Source organism: Rhineura floridana, chromosome 6, assembly GCF_030035675.1.
Source record: "Rhineura floridana isolate rRhiFlo1 chromosome 6, rRhiFlo1.hap2, whole genome shotgun sequence".
NCBI lineage: Eukaryota > Metazoa > Chordata > Lepidosauria > Squamata > Rhineuridae > Rhineura > Rhineura floridana.
The window spans coordinates 138,320,624-138,339,647 of record NC_084485.1 but is presented as its reverse complement, the minus strand read 5'-3'; the positions used below and the strand labels follow the sequence as shown (position 1 = coordinate 138,339,647).

General features: G+C 41.0%; 1 protein-coding gene across 5 annotated transcripts in view; it reads left to right on the top strand.

Moving 5' to 3' along the window:
• Positions 1–18,324, top strand: part of NEK7 (NIMA related kinase 7) — a 118,006-nt gene extending 99,682 nt beyond the window's left edge. For all 5 annotated transcript variants that reach the window (XM_061633946.1, XM_061633949.1, XM_061633947.1 and 2 more), the window contains exons 9-10: positions 473–586; positions 13,054–18,324. In XM_061633946.1, the coding sequence (XP_061489930.1) occupies positions 473–586; positions 13,054–13,164 (225 nt within the window). In that variant the 3' untranslated portion in view covers positions 13,165–18,324. The remainder of the gene's footprint in view (positions 1–472; positions 587–13,053) is intronic.
• Positions 18,325–19,024: the final 700 nt, after the last annotated feature.

Below are 19,024 nucleotides of genomic sequence, written 5' to 3'. Positions count from 1 at the left end.
ATATAGGAAATAAAGAGATTGGACATGTAATGAGAAGACATGATTCACTAGAAAAGACAATAATGCTGGGAAAAACAGAAAGAAGTAGAAAAAGAGAAAGACCAAACAAGAGATGATCAGAGACCTGAACTTACAAGATCTGAACATGGTGGTTTCTAACAAATGCTATTGGAGGTTGCTGATTCATAGGGTCACCATAAGTCGTAATCGACTTGAAGGCACATTACAGAAACCATCTCAACTTGCATTAGACATATCTTTCAAAAAGCAAATGACGAACAGATATATAATTGACTTTAAGGGTAGTGGGAAAAGCAAGAAGTTGATGTAACATGCTTTCCAGTTTAAATTTAAACCAGACCTGTTGAAATGAAAAGTAGTTCCTTGAACGTGTACTTATTTAGTCGACATATTTCTTTCTGCTGCAAAAAAATCTCCAAAATAGATTTGACTTTTTTTTTATTCCATACAGATGGCTGCACTGCAGAGTCCATTCTATGGTGACAAAATGAACCTGTATTCCTTATGTAAAAAGATTGAACAATGTGACTATCCACCTCTTCCATCAGATCACTACTCAGAAGAAGTAAGTAGCATCCTTCTCTGTGGTCTGAAAGTAGAGGTATAAGAACAGGTGCTACATGGTGAATACTGAATAGTGATTTTTTTTAAAATGTTCCTAATATGGACTGGATCTGGGCATAATCTGTCACACAAGAGTGTTCTTGCATTGCTCTTACTTTTCACTGTAGCTTGTGCAAGAGAACTTCTCCATGGCCGCCTTGTTTGCATTGAGGGCTGAACATTGTGCCAGTGTATATTCCAATCCCTGAACATGATTTCTCAAGAGAATGATGAACTTTCAACATGGTGGCAAGTTTGAAGTTTACATTTTCAAGTGCAGAAGTGTTGAAGGAGACTGTTGTAATGCGATACATAATACTTAAAAGTGGCTCTGTCTCCTTTTGCTGTTGCAAGATATTAAAATTCAGACTACATTGTATGGAAGAAATTACTTGCAGTGGATATAGTTAACCCTTAATACCTTCTGCTTAGGTTGGCTACAGGTGAACAATAGGAATTTCTTATATTCACCTGGGCTATTGGGAACATTGTCATTATCTTGTGCTGGCAAGTGTTTTCTGAAGTAATCCTCCTGTGGTGTAAATCACTACCCTTCTGATAACTTCTTGATGGAAAGAGGCTCTTCACCAATTCACCATAATGTAGCTAGCTGCCCATGTTGATGTGGTCAAAAGGTAGTTATCATTTGTCAAGGGTTATATGCCTGTAATATGTTTTGTAAGTATTAAAGCTTTGCAGTGCTCACAAAATAGGGAGTAACTTGTAATTCAAAACCTTGAATCCTCTTGCTTTCAACATTTTGATTATTAATAAAAGATTGCAGTCCAGGAATTTATGTTTTTTTAAAAATTCTTTATCACATATAGTTGTATAGTTTTATAATAGTGACAATTTGAATACAGTTTTTGGTTGTGTTTTTTAAAAAGATTATTAGAATTACTTTATGAGCTGGAGATTATACCATCTATTAATTGGTATAACATATACCTAATGTAGTTTTCCCAATTAGTTCTTTTTTCAGGTGGTCATTTTTAATTATTACATTTTTGTGGAATATAAATATGGCACTTCATATAGGCAACGTCAGAACCGGAGGCCTGGAAATACCATAGGGTGTGAACAATAATGCAAAATGATAGCAAGAATGTCAGGGGCCGTTCTTTGTTGTGTCATTCATGCTGTCTTCCTTTTTCCACGAAGCGCATGAATATTTCACGTATCTGCATCCTCATCCTCTATTCTTCTTGACTAATTTTCAGACTGTCTGAATTTGCATTTCACATGGTAGCTGATTAGGAGATGCCGAGTGCAGCAGTGAAGCCTCAGCAGGCGGTTGCCATGGTGACCTTCAGCAGGATTTTAATGATGATACCACTAGTGGTTCGTTGAAGTCGGCCTGCCTGGAGGGCTACTTCACTGCAGCTAAGTGTGAAGTTGGATATATGGATTCTCAGCCAAGGGGCAAATATCAAAGTCCAGCCCTGATAGAAGGTCTTGGTACTGGGAAAGGGAAATAAGATTCCACCTTTTTTATTAACTTAGTTTGCATAGCTCCAGGTTTGGAAGTGGGGAGAGAGAGAGAGAATTCACAAAACAAACTTATGTTGTATATTTTTCAAATTCACAAACAGGGATGTTTACGTTAACACCCCTTCTTTTTAAAATCATTTTGCCATCCCATAGCACTAAGGAGAGCAAACTCTGGTGTTCTATTATAGGTATAGAAATAATTTCTTAACAAAAGAAGTGAGAAGTTTAACTGGCATTCAGAGGAGAAGGTGTTGCTTTGAATCCTTTGTCACTTCAAAATCATATCTGGTATAATTTTTTTTTTTAAGAAAAGCCTGGGAATATATTTTTAGATTTTGCTGTCTGCCTCTAATAATATAGTTTTAATTTTGAAAGTCTTGTATGGACTTAGAACTGCTAAAGTGTATCTGTCAGATTGTAGCAACATCCTAAAGACTTCTCGAAAATTTAGACTTCAAACCATTATCCAGGTTGAAAAGTGCACTCAATTGAGCAGCTGAGTTAAAGGATCACTGAACAACGAAATCCACTTGAATTTTTAATGCAAATAAATGTGATGAAGGAATAAAGTCACTTTGCATCAGCTTCTGACTGCTTTCACACAAGAACATTAAAAAAGAAAACCCTTCATCACAAAATAGTAGCGTTAGGACCTGTTTTTAATACAGTTTTATTCTATTTGCTTTTCAGTAGTGAAATTATAAATTCATTTTATTTTTCCTGTTTTCAGCATTTAGTTCAGCATTCTGGGATTGGATCTGGGTTAAATGTGGGCACTTGTGTCGATAATACAATTTGTGTCCATTCCCCATTCAGGCTCTGAAATACACTCCTGTTCACAAACCCATTTGAACCACTTGCACCCTTCTTCACGTACCATTCCAGCACACACTGTTTGCATACTCTGTTGTGATAGTGCTACCTCCTCCTTTCTCTGAACCTCTTCCCACCAAAACCTCTGTTGGTTCATTAAGCTCCCTGTGCTGATAGCAGTTTTTATGTTTTAACACTTCTGAGCAGTTGGAATGTTCCTAAACCTTCCATAATACCTCACCAGCTGAATCAAAGGATGGAGAGATCTCATTTTAGTATACAGAAGCTTATCTAATTACTTCAGAGGTTTTGAAGTCTGGACCTGCATTGTGGTTTTTTGTGTTTGTTACATTTATTTGATCTGGGTGGGCAGATTGACAAATCAAGCCTTTTTTTTTTTGCAAATGTTTGTGTTCTGTGCACTAATTTCAAACATAATTTCTTGACAACCCTAGTAAGTGCCCTGACATTTCCAAAGCTAGGTTTGACTGTACAAATAAATATATAGATATTGTGGGGGAAGAGAACTAGTTACTGATGAGAATACCACTAGCAGAAAAGTCTGCTAGGCTTGCCTTTGGGACCCTTTTCTTTTTCTCTATTGACAATGAAGTGGAATAATTTAAATAGCATTGAGATTGTTTCCCCAAAATTTGCAGTTTTCTTTTATGCTGTTTCCTATTATATTATCCTTAAGATTGATCATTTGGCTGTAACACTGTGGGCTTCACAGATACATCTAGCTTTCTTAGGACATTTTTGGAGTTCTGCATGACAGAGCACTTGGTTGTTAATACACAGAAAAATAAAAGCTGGTTCTCACATACATGTATAGATGACAAATGATGACCTGTATGTGTGAATGAGCAACCAAAGATTATTTGCCTCATATATTTTTTTGTATCATTCAGTTATACATTTCATTGGAGACCTTCACGCGTGCTGCTAAGTGTTGAGCAATCAAAATGATGGATGACAAATCCAGTAATGTACCTGCATATGTGAACCAACCCATTGCTGATTATGCTTTTTAAGGAAATGGCAAACACTACACATGTACGGCCCTAGGATGGGTCACAACATGAAGATTATGTGAGATTTAATTGCATATTTGCAGTCTTGCTCCAACATTCAAAGCCTTGCTAAATCAGACCAAAGATTTATCTAGTCCACCATCCTGTGTCCCATAGTAGTCAACCAGATTATTTAGTCAGGATACAATTCCTCCAGGATGACTTGCAACAAAAATTTAAACTACAATACATACAGTTAAAATATCAACTCTTCATACATTAAAACATGCCAAGATAAAAACAGCAGAAAATATCTATAAAAGTCCTTGTGAAAGAGAGAGGGCATTATTGAGCACTCAAGTGAGAGAACGTTCCACACACATCCCTACCAGAAAACAACCAACCCTAGGTACGCCTTAAGATCAAAGAAGAAGCAGATGTCTGTAGGAAATCCACAAACAAGACATGAAGCAACATCCCTCTCCTGTTGTTGCATCCCAGCAACTGGTATTAGAAGCTATCCTAAGCAAGTGGCCATCACCATAGCTTGTGGCCATGAGTTCCATAATTTTTGTTGTGTAAAGAAGTGCTTCTTTTCATCTGTCCCAAATTTCCCACTGTTCACTTTCATTGGATGGCCTTGAGTTCTAATATTATGAGACAGAGAGAGAACTTTTCTCTCTATTCACTTTTGCTACATCATGCATAATTTTAGACATTTCTATCATCCCCCGCCATTTGCCATTTTTCTAAACTAAAAAAAAAACAAGCTAACAATTATTGTACCCTTTTTTTTGTAGGGAAGATGCTCCAGCTCCCTGATGATTTTGATTGACCATTTCTGTACCTTTTCCAGCTCTACAGTATCCCTTTTAGAGATGTGGCAACCAGAAATTGTACACAATATTATACAACAGAAGTATTGCCACGCTATGGTTTGGTATCAGGGTATTAAAAAACTTATAAACTGATAGATAGAGCAGGTGACACTGTTGAAGCTCTTGTCATGCTGTGGAACAGCGAGGCGTGTTGGGCTCTCGACACGGTTGCCCCGGAGCGCCCTCTCAGGCACTGTGGAGCCCGTCTTGCACCTTGGTACACCAGTGAGCTAAAGGCAATGAAACAGGCTGGACGATGGCTAGAGTGCAAGTGGCAAAAGACATGCTGTGAGGCTGATCGGGCACGAGTAAAACATCATAACCGTGCCTACTGTGTGGCGGTGAGGGCGGCGAAGAAGGCCCACTTCTCTGCCTCCATCGCATCCTCAAGTAGCCGTCCAGTGGATCTTTTTCATATTGTCAGGGGTCTGTTGACATCAACTCCAGGAAATGGAGTCTTAGACCCTTCAGAGGCCCACTGTGAATTGTTTGCAAGGCACTTTGAGGGTAAAGTTGCTTGCCTCCATAGCAGTCTTGTTGCCCCATCCACATCTACTGTAGTCCCCAATAAGGTGTCCAGTGCAACGTCTGCTGCAACTTCTTGGGAACGGTTTCAGTTGATGCAGCCTAATGACGTGGACATGGTGCTTGCAATGATACAGCCAGCAACGTGTCCTCTTGACCCTTGCCCTTCTTGGCTTATTAAAGCTTGCCGAGGGGGTCTGACCAAGTGGATCCAGGGTGTGGTCAATGCAACATTGTGGGAGGGAGTGGTTCCAGCCGCCTTGAAAGAGGCGGTGATCCAACCACTCCTGAAAAAGCCCACCCTGGACCCATTAGTTTGTGACAACTACCGACCGGTTGCAAATACCCCCTTCTTAGGGAAGGTGATTGAGAGGGTTGTGGCACAGCAACTGCAAGTACTCTTGGATGAAACAGATTATCTTGACCCATTCCAGTCTGGGTTCAGGCCTGGTTACGGGACTGAATCGGCCTTGGTCACACTGATGGATGACCTTTATCGGGAGAAGGAAAGGGGAAGTGCGACCCTGTTATTCTTACTTGATCTCTCAGTGGCGTTTGATACCATTGATCATGGTATCCTTCTGGGCCGACTTGGTGAGCTGAGTATTGGAGGCAGTGTTTTACAGTGGTTCTGATCCTATCTCTGGGGTCGCTCTCAGAGAATAGCATTGGATGACTGTCTTTCAGCCCCCTGGCAGCTGTGCTGTGGGGTGCCGCAGGGTACCATCTTGTCCCCCATGCTGTTTAATATGAAGCCCTTGGGAGCAGTCATCAGGAGCTTTGAGGCGAAGTGTCAGCAGTATACTGATGATACCCAGCTCTATTTCTCCGTAACATCTGAATCGGGAGAGGCCGTGCAAGCCCTGGACTGCTGCCTGGACTCGGCGGTGGGCTGGATGAGGGCCAATAAACTGAGTCTGAATCCTAGCAAGACGGAGGTGCTGTGGGTTGGTAGTTCCCGAGTTCGGATAATTGGTCAGTTGTCTACTTTGGATGGGGTCGTACTCCCTCTGAAAGGTCCGTAGCCTGAGGGTACTCCTGGATCCATCTTTGTCGCTAGAGACCCAGGTGACCTCAGTGGCTAGGAGTGCCTTTTACCAGCTTCGGCTGGTGAGACAGCTGTGGCCATTTCTGGACTGGGATAGCCTGACCACTGTTGTCCACACACTGATAATCTCCAGGCTGGATTACTGTAATGTGCTCTATGTGGGGCTGCCCTTGAGGTTGGTCCGGAAGCTGCAGCTGGTGCAAAATGCGGCAGCGAGACTGCTCACTGGGGCAGGGTATCGCCAACATGTCACCCCGCTCCTGAAAGAATTGCACTGGCTGCCCATTTGCTACCAGGCCGAGTTCAAAGTTCTGGTTTTGGTGTATAAAGCTCTGTACAGCTTGGGACCAGGATACCTGAAATACTGTCTTACCCCTTATATATTCAGTCGATCACTGCCCTCTGCAGGTGAGGGCCTCCTGCAGATACCATCTTATCAGGACGTTCGTTCTGCACAATATAGGAAACGGACCTTTAGTGTGGCAGCACCTACCCTGTGGAATTCCCTCCTTTTGAATATTAGGCAGGCACCATCTCTGCTATCTTTTTGGCGCCTTTTGAAGTCTTTCCTCTTTCAACAAGCCTTTTCAGTTGAGACCTATCCCAGTCTGCATCTGTGTTAGAATTGCTTAATATGCTTTTTAATAATGTTTTTAACCCCTTTTTAAAGTATTTTAAAAAAATGTTTTTAACGCTGTTTTGTTTTAATGTATTTTAAGATCTGTTTTTATGATGTTTTAAAGTGTTTTTAGCGCTTTGCTTGCTGCCCTGGGCTCTGCTGGGACGAAGGGCGGGATACAAATTAAACAATAAATAAATAAATAATCTCTTTTGCAATAACTTTGGGATTGGAATTTGTCCTTTTGGTCTTGACCCTGATGGATATATGACCAGTGGACCAGTCTTCAATGTGAAATGTTGTTCCATTATGAAATATGGAGTTGAATATTTGGTAGGATACCCTTCTTGATCAGAAGCTGTCCAAAACCAGTTTCTCAGAGTCCTTGTAACATTAGCTGCCATTCTTACTGTGGTACTGGTAAGAACAGAAGCAGGCAAAGCTTCTTCTGAGGCCTAACAATATTCTATTTTATATTGATTCAAAGCTCAGTATGGCCCTAATGGGTAACTGTACTTGTGTTTCTTCTTCAAACTGGATGAGCCTGTTTTTCTTAGGAACTTTTGATTTACTATCCCAATTCTCAGATTGGTTTCTCATCAGTAGAGCTATTAGTCAAGGGCTTATTCCAGGCAAAATCTCTAATTTTACCCAGAATCACAATATTGCATCCCACAAGTTCCAGTGGAACTGCTCCTTTCCCCATAGATGTAATGGCCTTTTGTGTGCATGTAATGTTCAGAAATCAGAGAACTATCTTAGACAGTTTTTCTTATATCTTCCTCAGCTGAACATTTGTTGCATGAAATTTTAATGTGATGCTTTCAAAGGCCTTGAGTGGTGCTACCATAAAATCAGTGATGATGTGTGCAGTTAAATGCCTGTCATCATGATGGACTGGGTTAATTTGGAGGGAGGGTCTATAAGTTACAAGAATCACCATGGGATGCCATGCTTCTCTGTATGTCCTGCACACAGTGACACATTACACACCCTCTTTGTAGAGGCTGAGATACTATATATCACATGGCTTTTCCCTTATTGTGAAAGTTTCTCCATGTACAGTTTTTATTTCTTATTGGAATAAATAGCATCCATTTGATACCCACTTGTTTTTATGGAAGAAAGTAAAAGGTGGGCTCAGACACACAATTAGAAGCTAAATCCATTCTCTACCCTTGGCCAGACTGGAGGCATGTTTTGTTCCCACTAAACTGTGATCCAGATTGCATTATATTTACTTTGTATCAAGAAACCCTATGGGACTCACTAAGAACTAAGCCTGCTTCTATTTGCATCGCCCTGCCTCTCCTGGGAGTATTGACAGCAATGTCTGCTGGACAGTGACACAGAAAGAACTTCACAAATGTTGTCCAAGATATATAAGTGGCTTTCTTGCTGGGGAGGGACCACAACTTAGGGATAAAGCACATGATTTTGCATGCAGAATGTCCTATTGGTTCCATCTGGCATGCCCAGTTAAAAAAGATTTTGGGAACCACGGATGTTAAAGTCTCCAGTCTGAGACCTTAGAGCAGGGGTAGCCAATGTGGTGCCCTCCAGATAATAATAATAATAATAATAATAAATTTAATTTTTGTGTCGCCTATCTGGCCGAAGCCACTCTAGGCGACGTACATATTAAAATTCAACAGTACAATATAATACATAATAAAATACAGTGCAGTCAACAATAATCATTTTAAAAAGCAGCAATACAGAACAATTTAGGGCCATCAATAGACAATTTTAAAACAATCATAGAGAAATTAGCCCACCCCGGGGATCCCAAAGGCCTGTCCAAAGAGCCATGTTTTTAAGTCTCGGCGAAATGTATCCAGGGAAGGGGCATGGTGAAGATCGAATGGGAGGGAGTTCCAGAGAGTGGGGGCCGCCACTGAAAATGCCCTCTCTCTAATCCCCACCAACCTAGCTGTTTTCGTTGGTGGGACGGAGAGAAGGCCCAGTGTGGCTGATCTAGTCGGGCGGCTTAATTGGTGCTACTGGAGGTGCTCCTTCAGGTAAACTGGGCCGAGACCGTATAGGGATTTAAAGGTTAACACCAACACCTTGAATTGGGCCCAGAAAACAACTGGAAGCCAATGTAGATGAAATAACACCGGTGTGATGTGATCACGGCGGCGGCTGTTTGTAAGCAAACGCGCCGCCGCATTCTGCACCAGTTGTAGTTTCCGGACCGTTTTCAAGGGTAATCCCACGTAGAGCGCATTGCAGATGCTCTTGGATAATAGCTCCCATCGTCCTTGACCACTAGACATGCTTGCTGGAGCTTACGGGAGAGGTGTCCAAGAACATTTGGAGGGCACCGTGTTGACTACCCTTGCCTTGAGTGGCCACTGCCACTCGGACTAGGCAGTTTCAGACTAGATGGCCAGTGGTCTGACCTGAAGTGAGGCAGCTTCATATATTCATATGCTTAAAAGAAAACAAATCAGACCCTTAGTAGCATCTTTTTAATGAGTAATGATTTTTTGTCCCTTTTTATGGCTTGAGGGACACTCAAGTCATAACCCTGCTCCCCCCAAAAATCCCTTGGAGTCTGACAAGCCTGTTCAAGTAAAAAGGAATGTGTCCCTCTGGTCCCCACAACCAGGCAAAATACTGTCATTATGCTTAGTTCACAGAGGAGGTTAAGCAGAATAAGCAGAGCCAAAGGAGGGTGCTGCTCAGGGATGCAACAGGAGCCACCTTCCCCACCCAGTTTAAATATTGTCCCAGTCTGCCTTCTGTAGTGCATGCCGGTCATCCCATACCTGACTGTAATATATTGTTATCCCACCTAGAATATCTTATTACCCTTACATCTCGGCTCAGCCTGATTCACAATAGAATCCCCCAGGTCAGAAAAATGCAATTGGTAGTAGTAGCTCCATGTTAAAATAGAACCTTTTCTGGCTTTATGGGAATAGATATTCATGACCATAAGCAAAGATATTGCAATCCTGTATCATACCATTCAGCAAGAGGTCACTGCGTTTCCACACCACTTACAAAATAATGTATTACCATTCTGCATTTTGTGCTTTTAGAAAACTTGCTTCGTAGATGTAGCATGCATTTGGACAATAGGGCAGGAGCAATTGTTTCAGCTTTCACAAAGTTGGTACCACATCACTTTCTCTCCCATAACTATGAAAGTTTTCATGACATCTACCCAATGTCTGTTTCTCCTAATTTATGAGAAACAGTTTAGGTATCAGGTTTGGGATTTGTTTTTTCTTAAGCCCAGGTTAGATACTCTAAACAGGGGTTAATACTTGCTTATTTTCCATCTCCATCTTCATGTTGCTTGTTTAGCCTTCTTGATTAGGACCCAGTCAAGATACCTATATTATTTTCTCTTGCAGACTTGCCTCTGACATCCTGATTCTAGGAAATGTTCCTGATATGCATTAATAAATATTAAGTAAATAGTTTTACTCATTACTTTTTTTAAAAAAAGGTATCTCCTTACACTTTCCCCAATGTCCCACAATTTTTAATTTACACACATTTCTTCTTCCACATAGCAGCCTACAAGGAAAAGCCCATGGGTACATAGGGATACCTGTGGCATGCATGAAATATTACTGAGGTCCTTGGGCCCAAAAGGATCTGCCCCAAAGGGTTCTCTTTGTGAAGCTAAAGCCTTCACTTCTTAGAAATCTCTCACCTGCTACCACATAAGCAGTCTGCAAAGTGTTCAACCATTGACTGCCTCTTGGCTAAGCTTACTAATATGCTACTCTTGTCAGCTGCAATATATCAACTCCTTGCATCTTTCTGTGGCAGATCATATAGCTTTTATTTTCCATATTGGGTCATCTCCTTTTGGGTTTGTGAACTTTGACGTTAAATCTTGCTTAAATCGAATGTGTACTCAGGAGCTGCATGCTTCCACATAAGACCATTTCTTTATTTTCCAACTGTACATTGGAAACGTAAAGGATGGTCATGGTGATAGATTCCATGGAACATGGTGTCCTATTTTTTATATTTCTAAGTTTTCTCAACACAAGGCACTGTCATGACAAGTTATTAAAAATGACCAAGAGTACAATGCTATTCATGCTTTGAGTTCAATCAGACTTACTTTTAGGTAAGTGTGCATAAGATTACAGCTTGTTTTTCAGTGATTTCTATGGTGAGATGAATGTAGAAGTGAATTTGAAGCATTCTGCACATGTTAAGCTTACAGTAGTGTCTTCTGTGTAGTAAGCCTCAGGCTGCAACCCTATATCAACATACCTGGGAATAAGCCCCAGTGAACTCTATGGCGGTTACTTTTGAGCAACCACTGTTAAAAACCATGGGCACAATCCACCTCCAAGCAGGCAATAGGCTCAGAGTTTATCTGTGTGGGACTTGGATTGTTCTCCTTATTGTTTGTTCAGTATGTATTACTCATAAATAAAACCCTTGCTAAGCCCTTCACATGACGCAATTGCATATGAATCTTCCCAGAGGAACTGAAATGGAAACTCAGCTCATTGAAGCAGAGACAATATCGGCCATAAACCTTTATAGAATTAGGCATCCTGTAGCACAGTGAAAAACCATACTTAACCACAACAGTTTTGGACTATGGCCATTGTGTGAGTCTTGCACTTAGGGTATTTGCTCCCAGAAAATGAAAACTAGAGTCCTGTGTGACTACTCTTTATGTTTTACAGTAATTAATTGTGGATTCCCTATATTGGCAGGGAGTTCGGCTATATGACCTCTGAGGCCCTTTCAAACTCTTATTATTATCTCCTAGAACCATCTCTGTCACTTGAGGCTCAGGTAGCCTTGGTGGCATGGAGTGACTTCTACCAACTTTGGTTGGTGGCCCAGCTACGCCCCTATCTGGACAGGGATAACCTGGCTTCAGTTGTTCATGCTCTGGTAACCTCCAAGTTAGATTACTGCAATGCGCTCTGCGTGGGGCTGCCTTTGAGGACGGTTCGGAAACTGCAGCTTGTGCGAAATGCAGCGGCCAGATTGGTAACAGGGACCAGACGGTTCGAACATATAAAACTGATTCTGGCCTGCTTGCACTGGCTGCCTGTATGTTTCCGAGCTCGATTCAAGGTGCTGGTTTTAACCTATAAAGCCTTACATGGCTTAGGACCATAATACCTGATGGAACGCCTCTTCCAACACGAACCCACCTGTACACTACGCTCCATATCAAAGGCCCTCTTCCGGGTGCCTACTCCAAGGGAAGCTGGGAGGATGGCAGCAAGGGAGAGGGCCTTCTCAGTGGTGGCCCCCAAATTATGGAATGATCTCCCTGACGAGGTGCGCCTGGTGCCAACACTGTTATCTTTTTGGTGCCAGGTCCTCTTTTGCCACTAATTCCAAGAAAGTGGTGTTCTTTCCCTACATAACAGTTTGCTCAGTAATTCTTTTCAGGTGTTTACAGGCAGGCAGCTCTGTGGACTCAATGAATGTATTTAGAACAGGATGGTCATAGGCTTCCCCCCCCCTCGTATATTTAAGACTTTCCTCTTCTCCCAGGCATTTTAGCATGTGTTTTTAAATTGCTTTTTAAAAATGTGTTTTTAAATTTGTATATTTGTTTTTAATGTTTTTAATTGTAAACCGCCCAGAGAGCTTCGGCTATGGGGCGGTATACAAATACAAGCAAGCAATAAATAAACAAATCAATAAATTGAAGGTAAGAAGTTAAATACTGTGGTATATAATAAAGGTTACAATAAATAAATGCTGTGACTCAAAAAATACCATGGTTGTAGGGATATATACTTTAAAGTTGCATGTTAGCGGTGGCCGTTCAGTATTGTTGAATTACAGCTTCCATAATCCCTGAGCACTGGCTAAATTGGCTGGCCTGATGCCACTTGGAGTCCATCAACATTTGAAGGGTCACTAGTTAGCCATCCCTGTTGTATGCATTACTGCCACCAGTGCTATACTTTTTCAGGATTACTGATTAAAGGTTAGAGGGAGGGGAGAAAGACTTAAATAATGTTGTCATTCAGTGTTTTTTTCCATTTCTTTATTTTATTGCTTATATCCATATTTTTCTTTTTCTAGCTGAGACAATTAGTTAATATGTGCATCAACCCAGATCCAGAGAAGCGACCAGACATAACCTATGTTTATGATGTAGCAAAACGTATGCATGCACATACTGCTACCAGCTAAAAGAAGAGAAAGCTTATGAAGAGAGAACAACCTGGACATTTTCAAGTATTGTTGTGTAAAACCCTTCCACCTTTTCTCCTGTTTTTCACCTAAAGTTTAGTTACATGAAGTGAGGATGTTTAACAGTTTTCTCACAGAGTTTATAACTTAAAATGACTTTAAAAAAAAAAGTTTATTGTAAAACATGGAACAGTTGCTAAAAATGGCAGAATAAGAAAACAGACAATCCTTTCTGACTTTGAAAAGTTGCAATTTCACATATATTGCTACATTAAGAGCAAAACTTTTATGCGGTTTTGATGTTTTGTTCTACATATCAGAATTGCAGTTTTGTACATGAGTACAGCATTGGACTCCTTCAAGCAAAACTATTGAGTCTTGTTTCTCAGTTGTTTTTAATAATGTATGGAAGTGATGAATCAGCACAATTGGTGAATTTGTTCGTCAGTGGATTTATTGGTGCCTTTCTTCCTCTTTCCTAGAGGCAATTAATTAATAGGATTTTTAAATGAATGATCCAGTTTACAGTTTTTCTTATCAAGATAAATGTAGATAGAAACCATTTTATTTGCTCTTGAGTTTTGATGCATCTGCTGAATGTGAAAAAAAATGGTGTGAGGTTTTTTTTTTCTGAGAAATTGTCCAACACTGAAAATTTCCTGGTCAGCTGTTTTTTTAACCCGTGTACAATATCTTAACCCCATCCCCTAAAACTTGTTATCATGGGTTTGTATTACATTGCGCCTTTCTCCTCCAAGCCGAGTAGAAGATAATTGGATATTTGTCTAGATTCCTGACCCTATAATTCCCAAAATCTATAGCTATCAAGATTGACCTCCACAACATTAGGCATTTCCAAATACCTTTTCTTTCAGTGGTGGAGGGCTGAGCATATGATATCAGTGGCAATTACAAAGTGCTTAATTTGGGCTGAGTTTGTTCAGGTAATTTTTCATCCTATATATTGACTTGATTTTAAAGGCTAATTCAGACTTCTCCAGTCTGGTGACCTCCAGATGTTTTGTAAGACAAACCATCAACCAGCAAGGCAATCCTGGCTGGAACTGCTGAGAGTTGTCTTCCAAAACATCTAGATGGCTTTGGGCTGGGGAAGCTGGGCGAGTTTGTCCAGAAACATACTGTTTAAGGTACACATAATATAAAATGGACAGCATATGGAAGATGCTTGAAAATGCACAGGTATGACAACTTCCCCATGCTCTAAGGTTCCCAGGGTGAATCAGAGACCAACACATGGGTTGTTCTTTTAATATCGCTGCAAACGAGTGACAGAAATGGGTTGTGGCTGGTTAGAGTTAAGCTTCATGGTAATAGACAATCTATGTGACAGCAGGGCATTGATACGAATTGTCCATTACAGTGTAGACATCTGCTTCCTAAATAATGTATGTATCTTAGAAGAGTATTCTGTTTCCTGGAAAAGTTCGCTTGAGGTTTTTAAAAAAGGCGTTCATTCTGTGCACTCCCCATTAGCTTCTGAATATTCCAGAGTGAAATTTATAATTAATTGGATAAACATTCATTGGCATAAAAGAATGTTTGCTGTGGAGTGGAAAAGCATTATGTTGTAATTCCAAGTGTTGGTGTACATAGATGTCTAGTCTTTCCAAATTTTTACCACAGTCTGCAAATCTATGAAGTGTCCAAGTGGGTTGGATGACAGTTAGAATGGTTGACAATTAGAATTTTAATCATAGTGTGACACAGTAGCCAATGTCTAACAAACAAAAAAATTACAGTATTCCTTCGTACATATTAAACCCACAGGTTTTATTAATTCACCATGCAGTTGTATATTCAGTTCTTCAGTTAGGTTCATTACCATAAAACAATGTAATAAGAAAAATGTACGTACATACTTCTCCTGTGCTGCTGATGCCCAGGATGGGCATATTTTGGCACCTGCCAAGGGCTGAGACAGCTTGTAAGCTGCCCTTTCCACCATAGGGACTCCTGCCTGGTCCTCCTGTCACCATCAGAGCTGTGGCGCTGCTGTTGCTTGCTGCTGCCACAACTGCCAGTAATTCATTTCACATCCTCCTCCCTGCAGATGTGTTTTACCCGATTATGATGCCTATTATGGGAGCTGAGCTGTTCCACAACAGGCAGCCTACATGTTAGATTCCCCAGGATGCAATGCCCATCACTGACACAGAGCGTTGCATATTGGGGAATCTGACACGGTGGCCACCTGACACAGAGAAGAGTCAAATACCAGTGTGGGTCCCATAATAAATGTGACTGTCTTCCACTGCTGGATAAAATACATCTGTGGAGAGGAATGGGGATGGTCAGCGATTGGTGAAGACAGCAAGCAGCCACACTGCTCTGGTAGTGAGAGCAACAGCAGCAGGCAGCCGTGCTGTGCTGATGCTGTGGTGGTGGAGGGAGCAGCAGGCTGGTGCTTATTACACTCTACCTGCCACTGTGGCACCTGTATGAGATCTGCAGTGGAGCCAGAATCTCGATAGTGCTGTTTCACTTAAGGCAATGTTGCCGAGGCTACTTGCACCGCACCCTTCTCCCATATAATGGAAGAATCAGTGTAGTTAAGGAGGATGGAGAGCCACATAGCATCCACAGCACAGGCCTGAGTCAAAATTGTATAGATAGCTGATTCTCCCTTTTCGCTTCAGACCTAAGAACTCTTTAAATCTGGGAGGAAGAATGCAAGACACCATTGGGCCTGTAGCTCACTGTGGTATAAAGTAATGCTGTGCTCTCTGCTCACGTGTATCTATCCCCATTGTGGCTGGGAGGTGTCTAGTTAGCCAGAGGCCAGAGGCCAAGTGAATGCTTGCAGGAAGAAACACTTATGACTAAAGGAGAATTGATGAGATGCCTTCAGATGCTTTCAGTGCTCTGTCTGTTACCATTAGCTGAGGATTTGGTTCAGGTACAAAGGAAGGGTGAGCAGTTCTGGTCAGTGATTGCAGCCAGAGCAAACCTGCACAGCTTGTGAGCTACCAAGTCAAGCACAATCCACCAGCCTTAGGTTGAAGACCTAACAGTGTTGCTAAATTTCTGACTTTTGCAGTCCCGGACACGAAGCAAAGCTGAAAGGTTTGCCAAGTCCCTTGATGAGCTGCTATGCATAGCTGGTGGGGTGCATTTGGCTTGGTGGACACCATTTGGACAGGTCTAACCCAGAGCTTTTTTATTGCTCATGCTCATGCAACCTTAATGTTCATACCCAATAGTGAGACCCTTGGCACACTCATTGTTCTGGAGCAGGGTCCTCAGTCAATGTGTATTTGGATGGAGCCATGAGTCAGCTGGTTGAAATGATGCCTACTCCCCAAATACATGTCTGCCTTCACCTACGAAATTCAGAAGGTGAATGCAATATGGTCATTTCAATTAGGATGATCCATAATGCTTATATCCATATGTTACCCTACAGTGCAAAAGTATTTCAGCCATTCATTAAGTCGGTTTCTCTCTTCACACACCTGCCAACCTTTAGATCACTTTAAAGGATTTGGGGGGAAAATGTTGCATTTGGCATAGTAACCTAATTTTCATCAGGTGTTTACAGCTTGACCCTTTGTATGTTTAAGTTGGAAGTCTCACTGAATGCTATGTGTCTTACTCCTGAGTAAGTCGCATGAATTATAGTTTTTTTTATTTCACACGTGTACCTTCAGTACAAAATGCATGCTTTTTGGAAGCCAAAAATTGCTTCTAGAAGAAAGTAGTGTTGGCAGTAATTATGAAGCTTGCTAAGCTAATGTGCCTACAAAATAAAGGTGTTTTTATAAAAGAAATATTTCCAGTGTTGATAATGTAAGATATAGTCTGTTGAAGGACCAGTTAAGTACATTTCATAAGCCAGCAAAAAATATTATTTCCAGTGAGATGCTGGGCAAACTTATTAAGAAGATTAGGCTTGGCACTGATGCCACTCAGGCACTCTATAATGGCAAAACAATTTGCTATGTCACACAAATACATTGTAATTAAGATAGCTCTGCAAACAGATCACTTAAGATCCTGCTCATAATCCCTTCTGCTTGCCAGCACAATGTCATTTCCAGGACTTGGAATCAACCAAAGGGTAATATGGAAATCCAACTTCACATGTTACAGTGAAGGTTGGGAAGGCAAAGGACCTATTCATAAGTCACTAGCAGTGGCATGCCTTCTCCTGCACCACTCTAGTTACACTCAACGACATTACACATTTCAGGCTGGCAACATGGGAGCTTCCCATGCCAGTATCACCATCCCCTAGGAGAAGAATGCCTTCCTTCAAACATTACTGGAGCAATCAAAATTTGTGAATTGGAACAAAGTGTGATTCACACTTTGGCTTTTCCTCCATCTGTGCAATATCTGATCTTGCTCTCAGTAGCTCCCTTCACAGTCTATATTCCATAAAGTAGAAAGGAGTTGGAGTTCTATGACTTTGCTTCTACCAAACCTGATGCTTGTTACATGTATAGAAGATATTTTTCCTAGTGACAGTTATCACCAAATTGGGGCAGTGGATGGGGGGGTTGGCAGTCTGCCACTTGATCTTGCCCTGTCTGCCTGCTTCCTCGCCAGGTAATAGAAAATGGAAGGGGTGAGGAAAAAAGACTACAAGAAAGCAAATTGTAGAGAGTATAGGGTTGCAGTAGTCATGATGGTTTTCACTGCATTCTATTAAACTCCACGCTCAATTCTAATCAATGGCCAGTCTATGCTTCCTGTTAAGAGACAAACAGAACTACTTACTCAGCTAATATGTCATCTATGGCTAATATTTCTGAAAGTGTATACTTATATGTAACAATTACAATTTAATGAATACCATAACTTTTTCCTCAGCGCTAGTGGAAAATAGTACTACTCTAGACACCACCTACGTGCAGATGACGCTGTTAACATCTACTGTATTTATTTTAACCAAACTGCTGTTGGCTTCTCTTTTGAAACGAATGTATTAATCAATAAACAAAATTTGTATAATTTTCTGCTGCCTTATATTCAGTTGTACTGTAATATTTCTGACTTCATGAAATACTTTTATTTTGTTGTGCTTTCTACCCCCACTCTCTGCACAAGGATTGTACTTTTTCTTTGGAAATCTATGTTGTATCATATCTTAATATAAATAAAGGCTACACAGATTAAATATATTGTAAAATAAAACTACTTTGATGTCCTTTTTTTGCTTCTCAAGGTTTACTGGAATGCACATGGTGATGTATTTACTGAAAATCTAGCCATGTATTTGGAGTTATTAGGCAATGAATTTGACTTAAGATTAAGATGGGAGATCCTAGCAACATCCCAGTCCAGGAAATGTTTTGGAGGCCCATGAGGCCACCTCCTTGCTGAAGCTCAGCAGGTCTGGTCAGTGGCTGGATGGGAGACCACTTGGGAACCACAAGTATGTCACCTTAAAGTTCCTTAGTGAAGAAAGGTGGGATATAAATGTAAGAAGATAAATAAACATTCAAGGACTTTGAGAATCTATTTCTGTAATCCTCCTAAGATGGCTGCTTCCACTAATTCCAAGAAAGTGGTGTTCTTTCCCTACATAGCAGTTTGCTCAGTAATTCTTTTCAGGTGTTTGCAGGCAGGCAGCTCTGTGGACTCAATGAACATATTTAGAACAGGATGGTCATAGGCTTTGCCCCCCCCCAATCGTGTATGTATTTTGTCACACACCTTTACAGGTTTCCCCTTTGTGTGGAATATTGTCTTTGTACAGTGCAGATCTGGAACAGACATACAGCAGCTTGCCACTGCAGTATCTGAACACAAGGAGTCCCCTTCTGAATATCCGAAATGATGTGTTCGAAAGAAAACTACATGCCGAGGTTGCCTAACAGCACCTGCAGAGACCACA